Source organism: Octopus sinensis, linkage group LG13, assembly GCF_006345805.1.
Source record: "Octopus sinensis linkage group LG13, ASM634580v1, whole genome shotgun sequence".
NCBI classification, from domain to species: domain Eukaryota; kingdom Metazoa; phylum Mollusca; class Cephalopoda; order Octopoda; family Octopodidae; genus Octopus; species Octopus sinensis.
In genome coordinates this window covers 60761568-60786567 of record NC_043009.1, presented here as the reverse complement: position 1 = coordinate 60786567, position 25000 = coordinate 60761568, and the positions used below count along the sequence as shown (strand labels likewise).

Below are 25000 nucleotides of genomic sequence, written 5' to 3'. Positions count from 1 at the left end.
CACACGGGTGCTTTTACATGGTGGCACACTGGCACTTTCACATAGTGCCACACGAGTGCTTTACACTACCAGAAGGATTGGTCTTTACACTTCTGCTGCAGAGTGCGTCTTCTTCAGTACAACAAAGTGCCAGGTATCTTGGTCCTTTCCATCTACCAGATCCACTCGCAAGATTTTGGTCAGCCCACAGCACTGACTCTTCACTACACTTGTCCAAGGTGTCACTCAGTGGAACTGAACTTGAAACCATCAGGTTGGGAAGCAGGCTTCTTAATTTCACAGCCAGAGGAGTGCTTAGTCCCACTGCAGATAGCAACTTCTCAAGCGCTGGTGACTTGATAGAGTGCATGCTATCCAGGGTGTAGAGTGGAATTAGTGATAGAAAGAGCAATCAGTCATAAGAACCATGGAAAGTTGTGAATCTAGTCAAGTTAACGGTTCCTCATGAAGATAATATGAACGCCGCTCGGGCTCAAAAGATTGACCGTTATGTAAACCTCCTCGAGGAATGTGAAGATGCAAGCTGGAAAGCGGAACATTTTTGGATGTAGAGGGTTTGTTGGACACAGTATGAGGCGATTGGTTGTTATCTTTAGGCCTAACTCATCGTAAAGTCAATACCACCATGACCGATATCCAAACTACAGTGGAGAAGGCTAGCCACTGGATTTGGTTAAAAAGAGATGATGAGCGATGGCTAGAAGAATATTGAGCTTTATTTGATAACCAGCTGATTTAGCAAGCAGGGCCTCATATCAGGGGGGGGGGGCATTGATGCCGTTGAGAGGTAGGCCCCGAAATGGCATGCATTCTCTCCTGATGACCCCATACACTTGCTGGCTTCCGGTGTGGGGAGCTTTTGACTAATAGCACTTGCATGTGCTAGTTGTTTGCAAGATGACATGCTATCCAGGGTGTAGAGTGGAGTTAGTGATAGAAAGAGCAATCAGTCATAAGGACCATGCCTACGACAACATACTCAGCTGGGGTTTTCTCTGTTGTGTTTGCCAGAAAGCGAGGGAATGTTGTGAAACTTGTTGAATCCATACTAGCGTAGAAAACCAGACAATACAATGATGATGGTGGTGGTGGTGGTGATGATGATGGTGATGGTGATGCTGGCGATGGTAGTGGTGGGGGATAGTGTGTGTTTGTTTATGTAACCGAATGCATACTATAAAATATTTTATTTTGTTTGTTATGAAAAGGAAAGATTGGTAGTTGTGACTTGACTGTTGGTTCATGTTCAGATTGAAATAGCATGGGCCAGGAAGTGTGAGGGTTCCCAGTAGGGTTAAAAAAACTACTCATTGTGGGTCAAGGGATGGAGTGGAACAGCAGTGTGAGAAGGATTGAGTAATCATCATCATCATCATCGTTTAGCGTCTGCTTTCCATGCTAGCATGGGTTGGACGATTTTGGCTGTGGGCTGGCGAACGAGATGGCTGCACCAGGTTCCAGTCTTGATCCGGCAGAGTTTCTACAACTGGATGCCCTTCCTAATGCCAACCACTCCAAGAGTGTAGTGGGTGCTTTTACGTGCCACCGGCACAGGGGCCAGTCAGGTGATACTGGCAACAACCTCGCTCAAAATTTTTTTACACATGCCAGTGGCACAGGTGCCAGTAAAGCGATGCTGGTAAGGATCCCGCTCGAATGGTGCCTCCTACATGCCACCGGCATGACATGTTTAATCCATTTTCGGCTGTAAAATGCTTCTAGTTTAAATCAATTTGTTGAGGTCAAAATCCTTATAATCTATTCTCTCTCCCTTTCTCTCATTTCAGATGTTGTTTCACAAGGGCAGACAACTATTGGGGTCACGACGTTTGGTCTGGTAAAATTCCCAAGAAAGAAATCCAAAGCATTCCATCAACATTTCATTCTCACATCTCAAGAGAACGTTTGGAAGATAGTTAGTGACAACTATCGATTTGTTGAATAATCTTTTATGAAACCAGGAAAATAAATTTGCAGAAAACTGTTTGTGTTTTGTTTGCTTTTAATTGTGTTCTGGCTGGGGAAAATTTTGCTGTCTATTTAAGGACTTTTTAATCTGCTTATTCAACAACCTAGAAAACTTTGTTGAGTGTCTTGTGATAAAGCTCCGGGTTGATGAATACTTTGTGAGTAGGATTTGGTGGATTAAAAACTGTTTATGTATGTGTGTGTGTGTGTGTGTGTGTGTGTGGTGTGTGTGTGGTGTGTGTGTGGTGTGTGTGTGTTCTAGTTGACATCTGCCACAGTCACTACAATCTGTCTCTGTTCTTATCAATCACTTCATCCAGAATGAGGCAACTAGGTGCAGTTGTTTGGACTAAGAACTTGTTTTGGCAATGGTACCTGTTTTGGCACAAGAGGCAAACACACATACACACACATGATGCAGAAATGTACACACACATACTGAGAGAGAGAGATAGAGAGAGAGAGAGAGAGATTACAAGTTATTAATTGAACACAACTGACATAAACTCTCTCCCTCTCTCTCTCTCTCTCTCTCTCTCTCTTTATATATATAATATATATATATATATATATATATATATATATATATATATATATGAGCATATTTCTGATAAAGATAAAGAGAAGCTCTCACAGAGAAAGAGAGAGAGAGAGAGAGGGGTGGGAGATGTAGAGAAGGAGTGAAAAACATTAAAATGTCCGATGTCAAATAAGTCAGCATTGAATCGGTGACGCCAAACAGGCAGCACTAAAACAGCCATTCCAAAATGTCTCATATCCCTCTCAGTCTTACCATGACACATCTTTGTGGTTATCTCCATCATGCTGCTCTTACTATTTCCTATTCAACCATCTACCAATAACCCATGTATAGCTGCCATGGTCTTTTCTCCCTTGTCCTTTCCCTGCCACTTTTACCATTAGCCATCTCAATATAAGAAAGAATTTAGAAAAATAACTTAGTTACCATTCAGCTAGTGTTAGTAACATAAATTGTGACTAAGGTTTGATGGAAGATTTTAATTCAAAACTTAAGAAAACAAGACATTTGTACTACAGAGCCAGAAGCGGTTCCGGCCGGGTTGGTAACGAATGGGTTAATGCACACATGTGTACTCAGCCATGTCCTTTCAAGTCATTTTCTCAATTGCAGGAAAATGGTGTCACTAGTGATATTAAGGGCAACTACATCCCTGGTCAAAGTTTCAATATATTGTGTCTTTTTGGTGAAACTAATTCAAAGCATTGATTCCTAGTTGATACAGGAGCAGCTTGCAGCATTTGGCCAGCTAAATTTTTATTCAATTCACAGAAACCATTAGCTTTTATATTATAAGCTGTTAACTATTCTATTTCCACTTATCGTGAGAAATTTATGATTTTGGATCTTAATTTGGGGCATCAGTTCAAGTGAGTTTTCCATATCCTATTCTCAGTGCTGACTTCCTGCATCATTTTGCTCTTGTAGATTTCAAACAGATTTGTCTGCATAGAATATGTACAATCATCATCATCACCATCGTTTAACATCCGTTTTCCAAGTTGGATGATTTGACTGAGGTCTGGCGAACCAGATGGTGTTTTTTATGTGCCACCTGCACAGGAGCCAGTCCAGCGGCACTGGCAACGATCTCGCTCGAATGTTTTTTCACGTTCCAGTAAGGCAACGCAGGTAACGATCACGCTCGAATGGTGCTTTTTACGTGCCATCGGCATGGAGGCCAGCTTGTTGCTTTGGCAACGGTCATGCTCGGATGGTACTCTTAGCGCTCCACTAGCACGGATGTACAGTCAATGTGTTATTGTCAAAAGGATGAAAGGTAAAGTTGACCTTGGCAGAGTTTGAACTCAGAACGTAGCAGCAGATGAAATACCACTAAGCATTTCGCCTGGCGTGCCAACGATTCTGCCAGCTTTCCGCATTACACATATAATCATCATCATTTAACATGCGTTGTTCATGTTGGCATGGATTGGACAGTTTGACCAGAGCTGGTAAGTCGATGGGCTGCACCAGACTCCAGTCTGATTTGGCATGGTTTTCTACAGCTGGATACCCTTCCTAATGCCAATCACTCTGAGAGTGTAATGGGTACTTTTACATGCCACCGGCACAGGTGCCAATTGTGTGACACCAGTATCTCTGCCACAGCTACAATTTCACTTAATTTGATGGGTTTCTACTCAAGTATGTCGTATTGCTAAAGGTCTTGGTCAATGCCCCTGTGAGGCAGAACACTTGAAAAGTGCTTTTTATGTTCCACTGGCAAGGGTGCCAGTTATGTAGCACTGGCACTGGCCCACAATTACGATTTCCCTTGACTTGATAGTTCTTCTCAAGCACAGCTTATTGCCAAAGGTCACAAGTCATTCCTTCCATGACGCACACACAATTGGGGAATGGAGTAGATAATATCCAGGCTATTTGTTTCATAGCTAGCAGAAACTCAGAAATAGTAATTATCCAAATGATGGGTAATCTGCTAGCTATTCGTTGGGCCCAAAGATACTTTAATCAAAAGGAGTTTACATTGTCAAGTGATCCCATGTTGACTCGCAGGAGAGTCAATCAAAAATGCACGGAAAGCATAAATACTGAGAAGAAAAGGGAAAGCATTTTGGTGAAGAAGTAATACACAAGAGTGGATAAACTTGTTTAAGAAAAGAATAAGAATATGAAAAGTCAAAGAAGAGGGGGGACAAGTAGTGGTGGTGGTGGGGGGGGGCACGTCTTAGACTGGGGTCATTCACTGGCCTACAATAGAATAAATAAATAAATATATTGCTGCGAGCTGGCAGAAACGTTAGCACACCTGGCGAAATGCATAACCGTATTTCGTCTGCCGTTATGTTCTGAGTTCAAATTCTGCCGAGGTCGACTTTGCCTTTCATCCTTTCAGGGTCGATAAATTAAGTACAAGTTACGCACTGGGGTCGATGTAATCGACTTAATCCGTTTGTCTGTCCTTTCTGTGTTTAGCCCCTTATGGGTAGTAAAGAAATATATATTGTGGCACTCTATAAATACATTTAAACAGAGTCCAAAGAGAAAGACGATGTAGGAATGGTGTCAATTAAGAATTTGTTAGGAGAGGTGAGAGGTGTTTCTGGTCGCTAGGGGAACACAGTAGTTCTAGGTAAGTTGTTTGTGTGTTACTTTATTTTAAAACTATGTAAGTGCACATTGGCATGCTCACACGTATTTTTTGTGTGCAGGTAGAATCTAGAAGGTGCATATGTGCACATAGGCAATTGTATATTCTCATGTACGCCTAGTACTTATTCTATTGGTCTCTTTTGCCGAACCGCTAAGTTACGGGGACCTAAACACACCAGCATCGGTTGTCAAGTGATGTTGGGGGGGACAAACACGGACACACAAACATATAGACACACACATACATATATATGTATAAAGCCTTGTGAGTGAATTTGGTAGGCGGAAACTGAAAGAAGCCCGTCATATATATGTATACATATATGACGGGCTTCTTTCAGTTTCCGCCTACCAAATTCACTCACAAGGCTTTGGTCGGCCTGAGGCTATTGTAGAAGACACTTGCCCATGGTGCCACACTGGGACTGAACCTGGAACCATGTGGTTGGTAAGCATGCTACTTACTACACAGCCACTCCTACGCCTGTCTGTAACATATTACTGAAATAAGGAAGGTATAAGGCGGTAAAAATGCTAGGAAAGCTATAAAGGAATACAAATAACAAAAAATATGAAAAAAATAAAAGAAATATAATAATAAAATGATGTAAAAATTATGAAGGTAGTCAGAAAGTTGTTTGGTATAATTACATAGAAGTGCTGTGAAGAGGGGACAGAGGTATAATTACGGAATGATGTGGGGGAGGTGGGGCACTGTTATTTGTACTTTGAGAAAGTGTTGCATAATTTGTTTTGGCAATAAAAATCAAATTTAATTCATTCAAACAATTGACGAATTGCATAACAGAGAAGACTTTTGTGATGTACAGATCGCATTTGTTGTTCTAGCTGTTATATGATTTACAAGTGAATTTCTTCAATTCTCCATTGATGGCTTTCAGAACTTGTTGGCTCCATTCCAGTGTTTTCCTTTGTCCCATTCTGTCAACAATTTACCATTTGAGGGTTTTCAAATTTTCAGATTATTTTAACACAGTGCATTTATATATTTCTACTCTATGTCCAACATCTGTTGCTAATCATAAGTTACTAGCACTATGACCCGGTATATACAGCTGCGTGCGTGCGCACATACATGCGAGTACTGTCCAAATCTCTGACCAATCACATACAGCTAGCTGGCATTCAATTGGCATATCAAGTTTTGGGCATTATGATTGGGTTTTGGATAGAAAATTCACAAAAAAGTAACTTCTACTGATTTTTTAATGGCTTTGCAGGGTGACTGGGGAAATGTAAAGATGTGCACGACCACCCTTGGACGGTTTTGAATGACCATAGAAAGTGTGAGCCCTCTAACTGAAAAATGGTGGATTTGTATAAAGGACACACACACAGACAGACATTTTGCCGTTTATATATAGAGAGATTAAACAATTTTTTCAGCTTATCGAAAACTCGATATAGGCAATATTTACAACCATCTACGTCACTAAACCTCTGTTGTTCTTGAAAGTTGTTTTTTTTTTTATACCTTCTCTGGACTGCTTGAAGATTACTATCTCCTTACATTTCACCTTGATCCTTGGAGCTTACCTTTATATATTACTATATACAAGGCCTGATCAATAAATATCCAAAATGACACTATAGAAACAAAACAACATGTACCAATTTGGCATTTAATCTCCTCAAAGTAGTCCCCTTCCAGTGGCACATAAAAAGCACCCACTACACTCTCAGAGTGGTTGGCGTTAGGAAGGGCATCCAGCTGTAGAAACTCTGCCAGATCAAGATTGGAGCCTGGTGCAGCCATCTGGTTCGCCAGTCCTCAGTCAAATCGTCCAACTCATGCTAGCATGGAAAGCTGATGTTAAACGATGATGATGATGGAAGCATTCCTGGAACTTGTTTTTTTCGGGGTAATCAGTAGCTGCCTTGTCACATTCACTTTGATTTCCTCAATGTCCTGAAATCTTCCTTTTAAGCAGGACTTGATGTTTGCAAAGAGGAAAAAGTCACATGGGGTGAGATCTGGGGAATATGGTGGCTGCTGGACCTGGGGAATCCTGTGCCTAGCCAAAAATTGCTATGCAAGCTGTGCTGAATGAGCAGGTATGTTATCAGCTGAGAGCAGTTTTGGCACAAACTTGGCAGTCATGTGTTTCATACCCAAGTCTTCAGTGATAATGGACTGAACTGAACCATAACTAATCTGCACATTCTCTGATAATTCACAAATGGTGATTCGATGATTTCCCCCACCCTCGTGGCTGCATGAACATCTGCAATGTTTTTCTCAACTTTGCTGGTTGCAGGTCTCCCAGAACACTTGTCACTATCAACATTTTTTCCAGCTCAAACACTCCTCTCCATACACTTTCTGCAACATTGCATAGGCCTCTGAGCAGGTATTGCCAAGCTTTTGGTAAAATTTTATGCAGATTCATGGTCAAAGCGACAATCACACACTACACACGTTCCTTCCAAGCACTGCTGTAAACAGTGGAAATGAGCTAGAATGTTAAAACAGTGCACATGCAGAGCAGAGTTCTAGACCAACTTGTGCCAACCAGCTTCATTGTGTGCCTTAGCCTCATTACTATGGCAACAGTCCAGATACTTAATGATCAGACTACATATATATATATATATACATATATATATAATATGAATTAGAGATAAAACCACTATTATGCAACTCAAACAGTGATAGACATAAACCAATACATAAATAACAAATAATATAAATAATTTTTTTTTAAGTGGTTTTATCTCTAATTCATATTTTATATATTTAAACTGTGAAATTTGATTTAATACTAAATTGAATTTTTCCCTGTAAGTTTGGAGTTATACTCCCTGAGCCTGGTGCAGCCTCCTGGCTTCCCAGACCTCGGTTGAACCGTCCAACACGGAAAACGGATGTTAAACGATGATGATGATATATATAAAAACAGGTAGAATATTAAACAACAAAATCATGTTAACATTACATTTTTAATGATAAATAATCTATTTTCATTCTTATATAGTTTCACACATTCAAATCCAGAATTTTTTTAGTTAACAATTATGATTTTCTTTTTGTTATATCAAACAGAAAAAGGAAAATGGAAAATATGACAAATTTCTTTTAGTTCAGATATTTTTTCTGTTTGGATATATTTTAGTTCAATTATAATACTTTATTGTTCTTTTGACATTATCACAGTCACATAACTTGAGAAAAGTCTTTCCAATTGATTCTTCTATGCTTTATAATAATGTGTATTAGGCATGTGTGCTCACACAATATACACACAAACACACATGTACCGACACACACACAATATGGCACATTCGTACATTATCCACAAGAACATGCTGTGTGTGTATATGTATATATATATTTTTACACACACAATATAGATACACACGTGTGCACACACGCACATGTAAATCCCCCAAAGAAATGGAAAATATCCCTCAGTCCTCCAGATCCCATTCAATCTTTTTTTCACCCTCCAGCTCCCATACCACATCTTTATACCTTCTGTTTTGATTCCTTTGCAGCTTTCTTGTTTGTCACAACACTCTTTTTGGGGGTTTTCTTTTGTGGAGGTTTAGTAGGGTACAATTTATATACTTCTTTGTTTATCTCATGTAAAGCTTGGGTCAAGTTTATGTGCATAGTGTCTGATATGACCTGATGGTCAATTAAGCTCTGAGAGTTCTTGTCCAGTTTTGCTAATGTTGACAACCACAGTTTCACCATATTTCCACTGCGCCAGGAATTACCTACCAAATATTTACAGATTTTGCTGTCAGAGAAACACTTCAAAGTTGTAATTTCATTCAAATTGAAAGAACCCACCAAACTGTGGTATGTTACATTGGCTATCTTTGATGGTAGCAGTCCATACAGATAAACATCATCTATCCAGAAAAAAGGTGTGGTGAAAGAGGCCTGGTACATGCCTCGTATGAGATCAGGTGCAATAAACACAGCGTAACCATTACAATACGGAGTTGGGTAATGTGTAAAACCACGGAACTCGTCGTCATTGACTTTCCATTTTAGATGATCTTTTGACCTAATAATTGGACTTGTATTTTTCTTGCGAACATGACAGAGAATATAATGAGAAAGGTTTTTATATTTCAGGTAAACCTCTTTGTATACCTTAAAAATGTTCACAAAGACATCATCGTCTACCTTGATCACCATTTTGGCATGTTGGCAGTTTTCAGTTATCCACCTGAAACCGAGAACACCTTTGTGTGTCAAATTTCTATAAGAATCTTTAAAGTCACCCTGCACTAGGTCTCCGTAGATAAGATTTTCGTTTTTAATGCGGAATTCGATTTGGGGGTTATCACTTCTTCCTAACAAAAAGACAATCCTCAGGGACATGTTTCTAAAGAAATGTTTGTTGGCCCAGGTTTGCCGTATTGAAAGGCGTCGATCTGTGTGGTCAGGAGCTGTATGGACAATAACAATGAAAGTCAAATCTTTCTCCTCTTTACAGATATCTGGATTGTTTATGAGGTAAGGACTGTCTATAGTTAATGGGTATGCAGTTTTACGATGAATGCTCCTTTTCGGTTCTTGTTTCTGTTTTGTAGTCTTCATGGTGGTGGTGGTGGTGATATTGAAGATAGAGGTGTTACTTTTATTATTCAATGATGATGGTAGCTCGTTAGTGACCCTTAGGCTGGGAAGTGATGTTATTATAGGTTTATCATGGTTTTCTTTAGTGTGATAGTATACATATTTGTACTTGCTAGACAGCATAAAATAGAATCCTAAAATGGTAAGTAGCAGAGTGAAGGTTGCAACTTTACGACACCGCATAGCGACCAAATTTCCTGGGGAGACTATTTATTTCTTATACTTTCTCCCCAAATAATGTCATCTGGTGTGGGAGGAGAAGATAGTCCAGAAGTTCTCACATGATGAATTGAAGCTTGAAAATAGAAAAAAGAACATAATGAAAGAAAGGTGTTCATCAGACGGAAGCAAACAAAAAATACAAAAAAAAATGTTGCAGGTGTAAATGACTTTTCTTTGGAAGAAAACAAAAAGTGTCATTTGACTACAACTGTCTTAAAACTAAATGGAAATGGAGATAAATACTTCAAAACTTTTTAGTTTTATTATTAGCAATGTTGCATGGTTGAAAACTGGGTCCTGGATTCACCTGCAATGCATCCCACGTTCAAGATGTTCATATAACTAGTTAGGTTAAAAACAAGGTTATCTCTATATATAAAGCTGAAGTTGTCTGAGTATGCCAGGTTTAGTAGCCTTCAACTAACACTATCTCCTCTGAGAACCTGCAGTGCACGTTGACCAAATTTGAGAGTATGATAGAAGAAGGCTTGTTCTTCCTTCTGTAGAAGAAAAAATTCAAATCGGACCATGTTAACACCAAAAATTATTTACATGAAAAAGATGCTTTTTTTTCTATGAAAATACCTATTTTTTAACGATTTTTCGGTGTATTTCAACCAGAAAAATGTTCACTTAAAGAGAACAACAAGCTACATAATGCAAAATTTTTATTTTTCAAAAATTCCAATTCTAAAGGGTCGAAACAAACCCGAGCAACGCCGGGCGATACTGCTAGTTTAAAGAAAAAATTCATGTCATACTGGCCACACCAGACCTGATAGTTAGCCAGATGAAATTTCTAGTGTTTATTATGGTGATTTATTGCAGTTTTGAATTTTGCGGAGGTTGACTTATTCATCTGAATCAATAAAAGTAGTGTCAGTGAAACTGAGAGGGGGGGGACACACACACACACACACACCACACACACACACACACACACACACACACACACACACACACACACACACACACTATAATCAGCAGTGGCTCTGTTGAAGAAAGAAAAGTTATCAATAACAACTGTTACAGAATGGTGAAGTATATTTGTTAGTAATCATTAAGTCAAACTACAAAGAAAACACAGCAAGAGAGATATCAACTGTTTTAAAACCAACATAATCTTAAATAAATATTGGTTTCAAATTTTGGGATAAGGCCAGCAATTTTGGTGCAGGTGGTAGGGTAATTGATTACATTGACCAGAGTGCTCAACTGGTACTTATTTTATCAACCCTGAAAGAAAGAAAGGCAAAGTCGACTTTGGTAGAATTTGAAGTCAGAACATAAAGACAGATGGAATTCCACTAAGCATTTAGCTTGGCATGATAGCAACTCTGCCAGCTTGCCACCTTGTAATCATTAATGATATTAAAAAAAAATAGTTAAGCTATGATAGAATATTCCCTTCTTGGGAAAATCTAAATAAATCCAACCAAATAAGCCAATTGGCAGCCAACCAAAACATAATCAAGTATTGATCTTTTTCAGAAGGAAATGGAAACCAGAATTATGCTAACTTGATACAACCTATATAATATCATAGTCAGCTTACTAAGTAAAAGAACAAAGTATAAATAATATGAAAGTAAAATAACACACAATATAGAAATATAATTAAATCTCTACCAATAAAAGAGAGATGGGAGTGATGGTGCTGTTAATGGTAATAATGTTGATGGCTTACATCATTATCTGCATTATTTGTCTTGTTATTATTAATATAGTTTCAGGAAGTGTGGCAGCCAAGACTGTAGATTGTTGTTTGAATACTTAACTGTAGTGTAGTTTACTGGCTTGTATTTCTGAGTTCAAATCTAGACAAAGTCAGGTTTAACTATTGTTTCCTTGAAAGTTGATAAAATAAGCATCGATAAGGAATTGAATTGAGACAATCAACTATACATAATGCACACAATAACACTAACTGCTAAAATACTTGGTAAAGAACTCAAAACTGGTTAGAGACTAGGGTAACTTCTGATAAAGCATGCAAATGCTCCATGAATGAAATTAAAACAGAATAAAACCAGAAACAGAACTTGAAAATTCTAACTTTGAAAACAACAACACTTGGTGGTACTTATAGAAAGCCTGGTGGTTACAGCAGTTTAACAATACAGGGTAGCAGTAATTAAACTGCTTAGTAGAAAAATCTCTGATGACTGATGGAGATACTCTCTTGGTGATGGGAGGTTTTATAATGTGATAAGCCGAATGTAGAATAAGTTGATGTAAACCAGCACTGTAATGAGAACCAAAGTGTGAATCCAATGGCAAGGCTTACTGAGATGAGAGATAGATTCTGATCTGAAGCTGAACTAGATAGATCTAGTACCTATTCCCAGTGAAAGCAAGGTGAATTAAAGCATCATCATCCAACCCATGCTGGCATGGGTTGGATGGCTTGACAGGAGCTGGCCATGATGGGTATACTGGGCTTCGTATATTTTATCCCAATGTGTCATTTTGATGGCATGCACTGCTCTCTCACTCAATAATAATAATAATAATCCTTTCTACTAAAGGCATAAGGCCTGAAATTTTTGGGGAGGGGATAAGTTGATAATATCAACCCCAGTGTTTCACTGGTACTTAATTTATCAATTCCAGCAGGATTTGAACTCAAAACGTAAACACAAATGCTATACTGCTAAGCATTTTGGCTAGTGTGCTAACAATTCTGCCAGCTCGCTGACTTAAATAACAATGGTTTCAAATTTTTCCACAAGGGTACCCATTTTGGGGGAGGGATGAGTTGATTACATCGACTCCAGTGTTCAACTGGTACTGAAAAGCAACCTCTAATTGTTGTGGAGCTTTTTTCTGAGCTTTGCAACGAAGGTTTTAACCAGTATAGCTTTGAGAAAACTGAAGAAAATCACTGAAAGAATATTGAAAACCAGTACATAAATGTATGTCTTAATGAAGTAGAGTACCACTAACCTGATCATAGATGAATGTCTTGCAAACCACTTGCACATGCAAGTGCTACCAGTCAAAAACTCCGCATACCAGAAGCCAGCAAGTGTATGGGGTCACCAGGAGAGAATGCGTACCATTTGGGGGCCTACCTCTCGACGGCATCAATGCGCACCGGTCCCCCTCACTGATATGAGGCCCCGCTTGCTAGATCAACTGGTTATCAAATATAGTTCAATATTCTTCTAGCCATCGCTCATCGTCTCTTTTTAACCAAATCCAGTGGCTAGCCTTCTCCACTGTAGTTTGGATATCGGTCATGGAAGTTGAATGTTAGCATCCAAGTCATAGATTTAAGACAGCAAAATATTACTGATCATGTCAGAGATGTACAACAGAGGTCTACATAAAGTTGCAAAAAGTGTATGGAGAGGAGCGTACGAGTTGCACACAAGTGTACGAGTGGTTCAAACATTTCCAAGACGACTGAAAAAAATGTCACAGATGTACATGCAATGAGGTGAGATCGTCGAATCACCATCTGTGAGTTATCAGAAGATAAGTTATGGTTCGGTTCAGTCCAGTCCAGTCCATTATCACTGAAGATTTGGGCATGGGACACATGATTGCCAAGTTTGTACCAAAACTACTTTCAGCTGACCAAAAAGACACTTGGGTTTCAGTTGCACAAGATCTCCTTCATTGTGTCAAGAATGATGAAAACCTTTTGAAAACTTTGCGTAGGCCTCTGAGCCGGTATCACCAAGCTTTTGGCAAAATTTGATGCAGATTCTCTGCTCGACTTTCTCTGTCGTGGTCAGTGTGATGATCCCATTACTTCCAAGCACTGCTGAGCAGAAGTGAACCAGAATGTTAAAACTTAGTGCACATGCACTGCAGAGTTCAAGGTCAATCTGTGCCCAGTGGCTTCACTATGTACTTTAACTTTGGTATTATGGCAATAGTCCGGATACTTATTGATCAGACCAGGTACACACAATATATACTCTTACTCTTTTACTTGTTTCAGTCATTTGACCATGGCCATGCTGGAGCACCGCCTTTCTTTAGTTGAGCAAATCAACCCCAGGACATATTCTTTGTAAGCCTAGTACTTATTCTATCAGTCTCTTTTGCCAAACCGCTAAGTTATGGGGACCTAAACACACCAGCGATGTTGGAGGGACAAACACAGACACACAAACATATAGACACACACATACATATATATGACGGGCTTCTTTCAATTTCCATCTACCAAATTCACTCACAAGGTTTTGGTCGGCCTGAGGCTATAGTAGAAGACACTTGCCCAAGGTATCACACAGTGGGACCGAACCTGGAACCATGTGGTTCGTAAACATGCTACTTACCACACAGCCACTCCTACGCCTGTCTGTCTGTGTAACATATTACTGAAATAAGTACCTGGGATCAACCATCTAAAACTCTTGAAGGAAGGGCTCTATCAAGGCTGTAGTCCAATGATGGAAAATTGAACAAAATTGTTAATCTTTAGAAAAAGTCAAAGTTTCTATGAAATGTGTCTGGTATGTAGCAGAACAAAGGACCAAAAGCATGATGTTAACTAATTTAAGTGGGAAAAACAAAAAAAAAAAAAAAAAAAAAAAAAAAAAAAAAGATCATGAAAACTTAAATCAAGGACAACAAAACAAAGCAGGGGTAGATGCTGCAAATAAAAGCAAGAAAGAAAACTGTCCACCCCTTTCATGTAACTTTTAATAACAGGTCAGTGACAGAAGATGAAAGATGATTGGGAACACAGGAATGTGAAAAATAAAAAAAAATTTGTAATAGGGGTGCAGCGGAAAATATTTTTTACAAAACTATGATTAGAAGAAAAAAAAAAAAAATCAGAAAGAAGAATGAAAAGTATCTTCATTGTTGAAATTTTCAAGTTTTTGTCAAGAAAAAAAAAAAAAAAATTTGCAGCAGAAAATATTTTTACAAAACTATGATTAGAAAAAAAAAAAAAAAAAAAAAACGTGTCTGAAATTTCCTTCAAAATGAACAGGTTTAAAATTTTGTTGCTGAGCTCTATTGTTAATGTTCATAATTGGCATTATTAATATTTTTCACGTGGGTGTAGACACGGCTGTGGTAAGAAGCTTGCTTCCCAACCACATGGTTCTGGGTTCAGTCCCATTGTGCAGCCTCTTGTGTAAGTGTCTTCTGCTATAGACTTGGGCCGACCAGAGCCTTGCGAGTGGATTTGGTAGACAGAAACTGAAAGAAGCCCACCATATATATTTTTTTTTACATGTTTCAGTCATTTGACTGCAGCCATGCTGGAGCACCGCCTTTAGTCGAGCAAATCGACCCCGGGATATATTCTTTGTAAGCCCAGTACTTATTCTATCAGTCTCTTTTGCCGAACTTCTAAGTGACGGGGACGTAAACACACCAGTATCGGTTGTCAAGCAATGCTAGGGAGACAAACACACAAACACACACACATACATATATATATATACATATATATATATATATACACGACAGGCTTCTTTCAGTTTCCGTCTACCAAATCCACTCGCAAGGCATTGGTCAGCCCAGGGCTATAGCAGAAGACACTTGCCCAAGATGCCACGCAGTAGTAAATTCACCCCCCCCCCCCCCCAAAAAAAACGAAGAACAACACAAGGACGTGGTACATGATGCAAAGTATTAACAGATGCTCAGAGTAGGAAAGAAAGGTAGTTTCACGTTTCGAGCAAAGCTCTTCATCAGAAATAGGAGACGGAGGAAAGTCCAAGAATGTGGTAAGAAGCTTTCTTCCCAGCCACATGGTTTCAGGTTCAGTCCCACTGTATAGCACCTAGGGCCAGTGTCTTTTACTATAGCCGCGGGCTGACCAAAGCCTTCTGAGTGGATTTGGTAGACAGAAACTGAAAGAAGCCTGTCGTCTATACAGTAATTCCTTGCTATATCGCAGTTCCTCCATGGTGTTGTTTTGCATTTATGATAAAACTAGCAGTATCGCCCGGCGTTGCCCGGGTTTGTAAGGAAAATAACTATATAAGCATTTTTAGAGAGTTACTTCCCTTATATAATAGCCAAAAAATGCATTAAAAATGGGAAAAAATGATGGTAATTTTTTTTTTAAATCGTTGACTCATCGTAGACGCACACTAATACCCAGAAGAGCTTGATATGAATCACGACTATAAGATACCCGGTTTTGGTTAAACTGCACCGCAAAATGTGGGAGTAGTTAGGAATCTAAATCGTAGGAGACAGACACACAACTTCAATTTTATATATAAAGATAAACATGTGGCAGTACAGTACAGTTTCTACTTTGCCAATTTTCATCTATTGTTGGGGGTTCTGGAACACCAGCAACAGTTGAGGGATTACTGTATAAGGGTGTGTGTGTGTGTGTTCCCTCACCATCGCTTAACAAGTGATGTTGGTGTGCTAACGCCCCCATAACTTAGCAGTTTGTCTGTACAGTCTGATAGAACAAGTACTAGGTTTACAAAGAATAAGTCTTGGAGTTGATTTGTTCGACTAAGGCAGTGCTCCAGCATGGCCACAGTCAAATGACTGAAACAGGTGAAAGGATAGATGTAAAAACAATAAAAGAATATACTTTTAGATCGAGTTACTCCAAGCAGAATACATAACATTTATACTGTTTCCACTTAAAAACGAATAATTTATATGCAAGTCTTATTTGTTTACACATAGCGTTCATGTAGGAAAGACTATATATATATATATATATATATATATATATATATATATACACATACATCATCATCATTTAACGTCCGCTTTCCATGCTAGCATGGGTTGGACGATTTGATTGAGGACTGGTGAACCAGATGGCTGTGCCAGGCTCCAATCTGATCTGGCAAGGTTTCTACACGTGGATGCCCTTCCTAACGCCAACCACTCTGAGAGTGTAGTGGGTGCTTTTACGTGCCACCGGCACGAGGGCCAGTCTGGCGGTACTGGCAACAGTCATGCTCAAAATGGTGTTTTTTACGTGCCACCTGCACAGGAGTCAATCCAGCGGCACTGGCAACGACCTCACTCAAATGTTTTGTTCACGTGCCAGTAAGGCGACACTGGTACAGATCACGCTCAAATGGTGCTTTTTACGTGTCACCGGCACGGAAGCCAGACAGCTGCTCTGGCAGTGATCCCACTCAGAGGGAGCTGTTAGCGCTCCACTGGCACAGGTGCCAATCATCAAATTTGGTTCAATTTCGATTTATACACACACACACACCTCAGTATTGACCAAATTATCAGATGTTATACACTCCTAGTCACAATGCGCTTCCTCGTAGCTTTTGAATGACGCCTTCCCACTAGCAAAATGCCCCCCCCCCCAATGAGAGTTCCGGATCCCAGTAATGAACTCATTTGCATACAGCCAATCAGAGCTCACCTTGAAAAGCCACATACTGTGTACTAGTACTGTACAGCCAGTCAGGCATAAAATAGTGTATGTCATTGTGAGTACAGCCTAACAGGTTTCACATAAGCACCACATTCCTCCCCTACCATCCTTATAGATCAATTGAGAACCATCTCTGTATGGAGCTAACATTAGGTACCTATTTCTTTACTACCCACAAGGGGCTAAACACAGAGGGGACAAACAAGGACAGAGAAATGGATTAAGTCGATTTTATCGACCCCAGTGCATAACTGGTAGTTAATTTATCGACCCCGAAAGGGATGAAAGGCAAAGTCGACCTAGACGGAATTTGAACTCAGAACGTAACGCCAGACGAAATACCCCTAACCCTAAAACAGATTGAAATGCAATAGATCGATACTAGGGTCATAATTATGGGTGACAATTTCATATGATACCGCTAGAAAAAACTGCCGTTCAAACCGAAAAGATCCCTAATACGTTTCGAGCCAACGTTCTTCAACAGAAAGGAACTCAAAAATAAGCAGAGAGAGAAAATAAAAAAGGTTTAGTGGCTAGCAATCAATCATGGTGAATGAGTCACTTTCAAAACCTTCTTCCGATTAAAGAATTTAAAAAAAAATGTATTGAAATTTTTTTTTGTAGTTCATTCATTCACGCACGCACACATTTATATAAATTAAGTTTTAGTCTGTTTCATGCAACTTATTTTCGGAGGTTCGTAGAATGAGCTTACCTGGATGTACGAGTCTCATCGGACGAGACTCATACCCTCTACTTTGAGTTGCGTGGAGCTGAGTCAAACTGTTTTAACCCTTTAGTGTTCAGATTATTCTGTCAAATGTGATGTTTGTTTATTTAAAATGGTTTGAATTAATCATGCATTATCTTGTAGTTTAGAGATTTCGGTGATGTGATTTTTTAGTTTTAGAATGACATGGTAGGTGAGAGGTGAGATCTGGTCAGTTTCAATATAAAACATGTTAAATATTTTGGCCAGATATGGCCGGTTTGAATGCTAAAGGGTTAAACAACATATCTAACTCTTACCAAATGTGTTGAGTGCCACGTTCGTTTGTCCCCTTACTCGCGAGTGTGTATATGTATAATCCTTTTACGAACATTTACAAAACGGAAACAAATCTGGCCTTCAAAATGAAAAGATCCCAAATAATACCAGACAGAAATAAATAAAACAGGTCATTGGTGGAAATTCCAAAAGACTCAGTAATATGGAACTTACCAAACCTGTCAACTGTTGTCATTCGCGGCTCTTATTTAGTCTACAGAGAAGACTGACCGTTCAATTGCGTTTCTGCAGATTTCAACATATTCTTTTTTAAACTTCTAATGTATCAAGCCACGGAAAGAAAAGAAAAAAACGAAAGCAAGAAGAAGAAGAAGAAATATGCTAAAACAGCAAAGAGAAAAAAAGAAAAGATGGATATTAATTAAAAGTAATAGTTAACTAAAAGAATAATTACCAGAGTACGCGTATGACTTCGTAGTCGGTTTAACGCAGTGGCAGGTCTTTGAAGGGTCAACTAAAAACACTGAGACTTGTTGACTTTGCAAAGAAGTGAGGATTAACTGGCAGACAGATTTTAGATTCACGATATGAAAGCAAAACAGAGGTGGATGGGGAAGACTTTTTACATAGGGGTTTACAGATATGAATGTAAGTCGAGAGAATATATAAGTAGGTGTGTTTAAGTAGAGATAAGATTCTAAACGGAAAAAAACATTTTCTCACAAAGCCTGCTACTTGCCTCTTCCACTCACCACTCCGTTATATAGATCTTACAAATAATGGTTGTACGAGATGTACAAATATAAAAACATTTGTTGCAAAAAAACGGATAATCACAGCAGTTAAAAAAAAAAAAAAAAAGAAAGAAAAGAGAGGCGGAAAAGATTTAAAAAATAGGATTTAAGTTGGTTTCGACGATCGGAGTTCAAGTTATTCCATAATTCAACTGCTTACACGCTAATTTATCTTGGGTATTTTACTGTGCAATAATGCATATCAATTACAGTAAATTGATCACAAACACACGCACCAACCATGTGGCCAGCCGACTGCAACTGGGTGGGGGCTATCTTGATAGCCGGGGGGTGTTGATCAGAACTCTAAAAACCGCACTGTTTATAAAATTTGATTGCATCATTCAAGAAAATTCACAACACGAAATAATAAAATCAGGTTACATTTATTTAATATAACCACAATCTACGGCAACGCAGTGCAAAAAAAAAAAATTAAGAAAATTGCCCTTGTCTATACTTGGTTTGTATTTACTAAGAGAAGCAAGTATCACGAGGTTTGATTTTGATTTTCGTTGGTGCTTCATATTTCGTCGAAAGGATGTCATAATTAGAGTTAGCGTCGAAAACGATAACTCACATGTGACTGTGCTATATCCAAATGTTAATGCTGTACCATACAATAGATAAACATTTGGAAAAACATCCTGTACGATACGTAAAGATCCCCAAATATCCAGCAGTGTCATCATATTTTGTTTTGAAATGTATGCTTTAGCCACAGTAAGGCTGATTTATCGCAATTAACTAAATTACTCAAAGGTTTTAAAGCATTAAAATCCAAAAATGTCTCGGACATTGGTAGTAGACTTGCCAAGGAAGAATATCTGCTGTCGTTTTGCTCTGAAAATCTATTATCTAGCTCTCCCAAGTTTACGTCGATGACCACGAAATAAATTTTGCGGTGAAAGATTATCCAGTCAGCTTGTGATGGTACCAGGGCTTCAACAACATAATCTGAAAAATGTTGGGACTCGTAAGCTTTTCGAAACAAGCGTTCCTCAATTGACTCATTTGTTTCAGAATCTCATCAAATATTGAAGAGTTTCTCAGTTTGATTATTTCACTCTTGGCAATCTTAGGAAGCCCAAGGCCATGGTGTGTATCACAATTGTGACTCTGAAGCTGTTCGTCCACTGGCCTAAATGTATGCGGGAAATTTATTAAGATCAAGGGCTAGAAAAACAAACCTTTTGGAACGAATTCCAGTTGCCTCAACACACGTTTTTGAATCGGATGAATCCGTGTACTCGGTTAGCAAACCAACAATCTTGGAGAGATTTTCTGTTACAGAAGCAATGGCACTGAAATCACCCGACCACCTATGTTCCATAAGACGGCAATTTCAATCCTTTGCCGAGACTAGCTATCCTTGGCCCTTTAATAAAATTATGAAGACTAATAAAAATGTCGAAGAACGTACCTAACTCCGGAATCCGCTTTATTGTGTTAACCGCGACAAGATGCAACTGATGATTAAGATAATGAACATTCTGAATCTTTCTTTGGGGGCCACCTATTTTGCCAGACATCACAGAAGCATCATCGTAGCATTGTGACAACATACACTTTGGGTCAGTGCAAAGGTTGCTTAATTCCTTAATTAACAAGTCGGCCCAATTTTTCAGCATCATAATGTTGAGTGGTTGGCATTGCAACTAAATTTTCCAGAACCCTTCCATTTTTCGAGAACCTAACAATTGCAAGATTTTCAGTATTACTCAAATCACGCGTTCCGTCACATTTCATCGTAAAGTAAGGAACATCGGAACATTTTATGTCATCTACAGCAAGGCTGACAGTGTATCTCCTCAACAATTCGATGATTTCGTTTTGCATTGCTGCCGAGATACAGGTCGCAATTTTTGAAATCGTGCTGTAACATTCCATTAGCTTTGAGTCTTTCTCTAATATGTATTGGAATAATTTCATAAAAAGACCACAAGACTGCGTCTCATCTTCAGAATAAAGATCCTCAAAAGCTTCATTTTCGTTTCCTCGAAAAGGCAATTCGTTTGCGCAAAGAAAATGCACAATATCAATAATTGAATTGATATAGTAACGGTTTTTTTGCTCAATTGATCATTTTGAAAAATTGAAGACCCGGCATTCCCTCCATGTTACCATATACACGCAAATATAAATATATATAAAGACATATCTACATCATAACGCATATATGCAAACAATTTTTATAATCTGTCCGGTGTGTATAATATTAAAATGTAAAAATAAAAATAATAAAACAAAAAATGAAATTTTACATTAATTTGATGTAACATAATTAAATAAGTAGGTAAAAATAAAATAAAATAAAAATGAACCTCGGCGAAGTTTAAGCTTAAAATTTAATATCTAAAACAGTCGAAGGCTTTCTTCAAGATTAAGTCGAAATATATACATCACCGTTGCGATGCAAAATAACCATACACTGTAAAGTCAAATTCAGATGCGACAGTCAAAAAATATTCCGAAAGTCAAAACATTTTACCCATACGGTATTTTGTCGGTTGACATTTTAAATTTTGTGGCGTACCTGTAGGAATTTAAGAGCTCGCGTCTCTAGTTCAAAGCGTTTTTATCCTGGAACAGGATGAAGAATTTTTTAGAGAGGCAAAGATTACATTTCATAGGTCTTTTATAATATCTATAAAACCGCCAAAAGCTAGTTTCTTTTTATGTTTGTTGATTTATTATTAGTATTTCTTAATATGTTTTGCTATAATTGCTGCTTCTTTTCAGATATCATCAGGAAAAGGTAATTAAAATTCATTAAAATGACAGATCTATCGGGCTTTCAAAGAGGTCAAATAGTTGGTGCTCGTATGGCAGGCGCTAGCGTATCGAAAGCAGCCGAAATGTTTGGTGTATCAAGAAGTACTGTCTCGAAAGTAATGACAGCCTTTGAGAAAGAAGGAAAAACCTCCTCGTCGAAATAAAACTCCAGAAGAAAGCCAAAACTTTCAGATAGGGACCATTGAATTCTTACGCGAATTGTTAGAAAAGATCACAAAAGTACAGCTCCCAAAATTACTGCAGAGCTTAATGACCACCTCGAGAACCCAGTTTCCGCAAAAACTGTTCGCTGGAAGCTGCACAAAGCCGGATTTCACTGGAGGGCTACAATCAGAAAACCACTACTTTCAAAAACAAACGCTTCAAAGCGTTTTAAGTGGAGTAAAAGCTACAGAATTGGTCCTTAGAGCAGTGGAAGAAAGTTATTTTCTCGGGCGAGTCATTCTTTACCTTATTTCCGACCATCGGCCGATTATATGTGTAGAGACAGCCAAAAGAGGCATTTGACCGAGACTGCCTTCTTCCAACTGTTAAACATGGAGGAGGATCTGTGATGATCGGGGATGGGGGCTATATCTTGGAAATCCGCTGGCCCAATGGTTTCCCTTCATGGCAAAATTAATAGTCAAGACTATTTAAGCATTTTATCTGATCAAATTCATCCTATGATTGCGGAACTGTTTCCGGAGGGGAAACGCAATCTTTCAGGATGATAATGCACCAATTCACACAGCTGAAATTGTTACTGAATGGTACGAGGAGCATTTTAGTGAAGTTGAACATCTTATCTGGCCACCACAGTCCCCAGATCTCAATATTATTGAACATTTATGGTGCATTTTAGAAAAACAAATAAGAAGTCAATATCCTCCACCATCATCACTATAAGAACTAGAGACTGTTTTAGCTGAAGAATAGACAAAAATTCCTTTGGAAACGATTCAAACTTCGTACGAGTCCTGCCAAAGGCGGTCATACACCATATTAGAATAAATTTGTTTGAAATTTGAAGGTGTTTCCATTATTTTGTCCAACCCCGTATGTACATGAGTATTTTTGCATGTTCTACGATATTTAATTATTTGAAATCTTTTGCTAAGGAAGGAGCAGATTTCTAATGTCGAACCGCAGAAAAGACAACAAAGTTTTATTTTACCTGATGTACACAGAAACATTACTTCAATTTCTATTTGGTAGACAACACTCAAAAAGACACCAAGTTAAAATTCCTTCTTTTTACTTCTTTTTCTTTTTTATATTTTCTAACTGTGGCTACCTTCGAGACTAAATAATAGGGTTTCAAATGACAAGAAAGTCGATTTGGATGGAAATGAAAATTAATATATCAACAGAGGGCGGCGAGCTGGCAGAAACGTTAGCACGCCGAGCGAAATGCATAGTCGTATTTCATCTGCCGTTATGTTCTGAGTTCAAATTCCGCCGAGGTCGACTTTGCCTTTCATCCTTTCGGGGTCGATAAATAAAGTACCAGTTACGCACTGGGGTCGATGTAATCGACTTAATACCTATGTCTGTCCTTGTTTGTCCCCTCTATGTTAAGCCCCTTGTGGGTAATAAAGAAACAACTAATATATCAACAGGACCGGATTAAGACCCATAGAAGACCCAAGCTCTTAAAAGATTTTGGTGCCCTCATATACACGTAATTCAAAATATAAACAATAAAAATCCATAAAATAATTTTTTATTTTCCAAAACGAAACAAAACTAACAGTAAAACAGAAAATAATGTTTATTTTTCTATGTTTTGACTTAATTTATATCTGAAAAGTTTTCTCCTACGTTTTTTAATTGCAAAGTCTTTGATTAGATCCTCAAAATTAATCTTACATAACACATCTGTTACTTATATATCCGATCATATAAACCACTTCGAATATTATTTTAGCAAGCTTAAAGCGATTCTTTTGTATCATAAACCATTTACTATTTCTGTGGTGCCCCAATTTATATTTGAAAAGTTTTCTCCTACGTTTTTTAATTGCAAAGTCTTTGATTAGATCCTCAAAATTAATCTTACATAACACATCTGTTACTTATATATCCGATCATATAAACCACTTCGAATATTATTTTAGCAAGTTTAAAGCGATTCTTTTGTATCATAAACCATTTACTATTTCTGTGGTGCCCCACTTTTCTTGATGTGCTAAGCACGTACTTATTTTGCTGTCAATATTTCTTTATAATCGAAATTTGTGCTGTTTGAATGGTATTTCTATAAAATTTCATCAATATATATCCATTTTCCTGAAAGTTATAAGGGAAAAATCGGATCGTGTGAATTTTCTGAAAGTCCTCCCTCCACCGTTCGTTCACTCATTTTTTTTCATATTCGTTTTCTACACATTTTTTATACCTAGTAGGCTGTTTTTTTTTTGTTTTCGCTATATAGGCGCAGGAGTGACTGTGTGGCAAGTAGCTTGCTTACCAACCACATGGTTCCGGGTTCAGTCCCACTGCGTGGAACCTTGAGCAAGTGTCTTCTACTATAGCCTTGGGCCGACCAAAGCCTTGTGAGTGGATTTGGTAGGCGGAAACTGAAAGAAGCCCGTCGTATATATATATATATATATATATATATATATATATGAAAGAAGGTTTGAAAATGCAATTTTAAAAGATGTTTATTCACTTGAGCGGTTTCACCTTTTTAGAAAAAGATTGTCAAAAGTAACATGTAAAAGCTTTGTTGTGTTATAATAAGAACATGTTCTTATTATTATCAAAGAATGTATATATGTATTGTAATATTTTGTGACAACCAGTACCTAATACGACAAAGCTTTTACATGTTACTTTTGACAATCTTTTTCTCAAAAAGTGAAACCGGTCAAGTGAATAAACACCTTTTAAAATTGCATTTTCAAACCTTCTTTCATATATAATTCCACTCATGCGGTACCTTACAACTTTGCTTTGTTATATATGTGTGTGTGTGTGTGTTTGTCCCCCCCCCACATCGCTTGACAACCGATACTGGTGTGTTTGCCTCCCCGTCACTTAGCGGTTCAGCAAGATAGACCAATAGAATAAGTACTAGGCTTACAAAGAATATGTC

General features: G+C 38.2%; 2 protein-coding genes across 4 annotated transcripts in view; one reads left to right on the top strand and one right to left on the bottom strand.

The window, feature by feature from the left end:
- Nucleotides 1-1986, top strand: part of LOC115218384 (NTF2-related export protein 2) — a 65164-nt gene extending 63178 nt beyond the window's left edge. Inside the window, exon 4 of the mRNA XM_029788165.2 lies at nucleotides 1788-1986. Within this exon, the coding sequence (XP_029644025.1) occupies nucleotides 1788-1945 (158 nt within the window). The 3' untranslated portion in view covers nucleotides 1946-1986. The remainder of the gene's footprint in view (nucleotides 1-1787) is intronic.
- A 6239-nt stretch (nucleotides 1987-8225) lies between these two features.
- LOC115218531 (beta-1,3-galactosyltransferase 2) overlaps nucleotides 8226-25000 on the bottom strand; it is a 75911-nt gene continuing 59136 nt past the window's right edge. For 2 of the 3 annotated variants that reach the window (XM_029788405.2, XM_036508427.1), the window contains exon 2: nucleotides 8226-10035. In XM_029788405.2, coding sequence (XP_029644265.1) covers nucleotides 8613-9923 — 1311 coding nt within the window. In that variant the 5' untranslated portion in view covers nucleotides 9924-10035 and the 3' untranslated portion in view covers nucleotides 8226-8612. Of the gene's footprint in view, nucleotides 10036-18782; nucleotides 19015-25000 lie in introns of those variants that run through there. The other variant, XM_029788403.2, reaches the window with a different exon arrangement.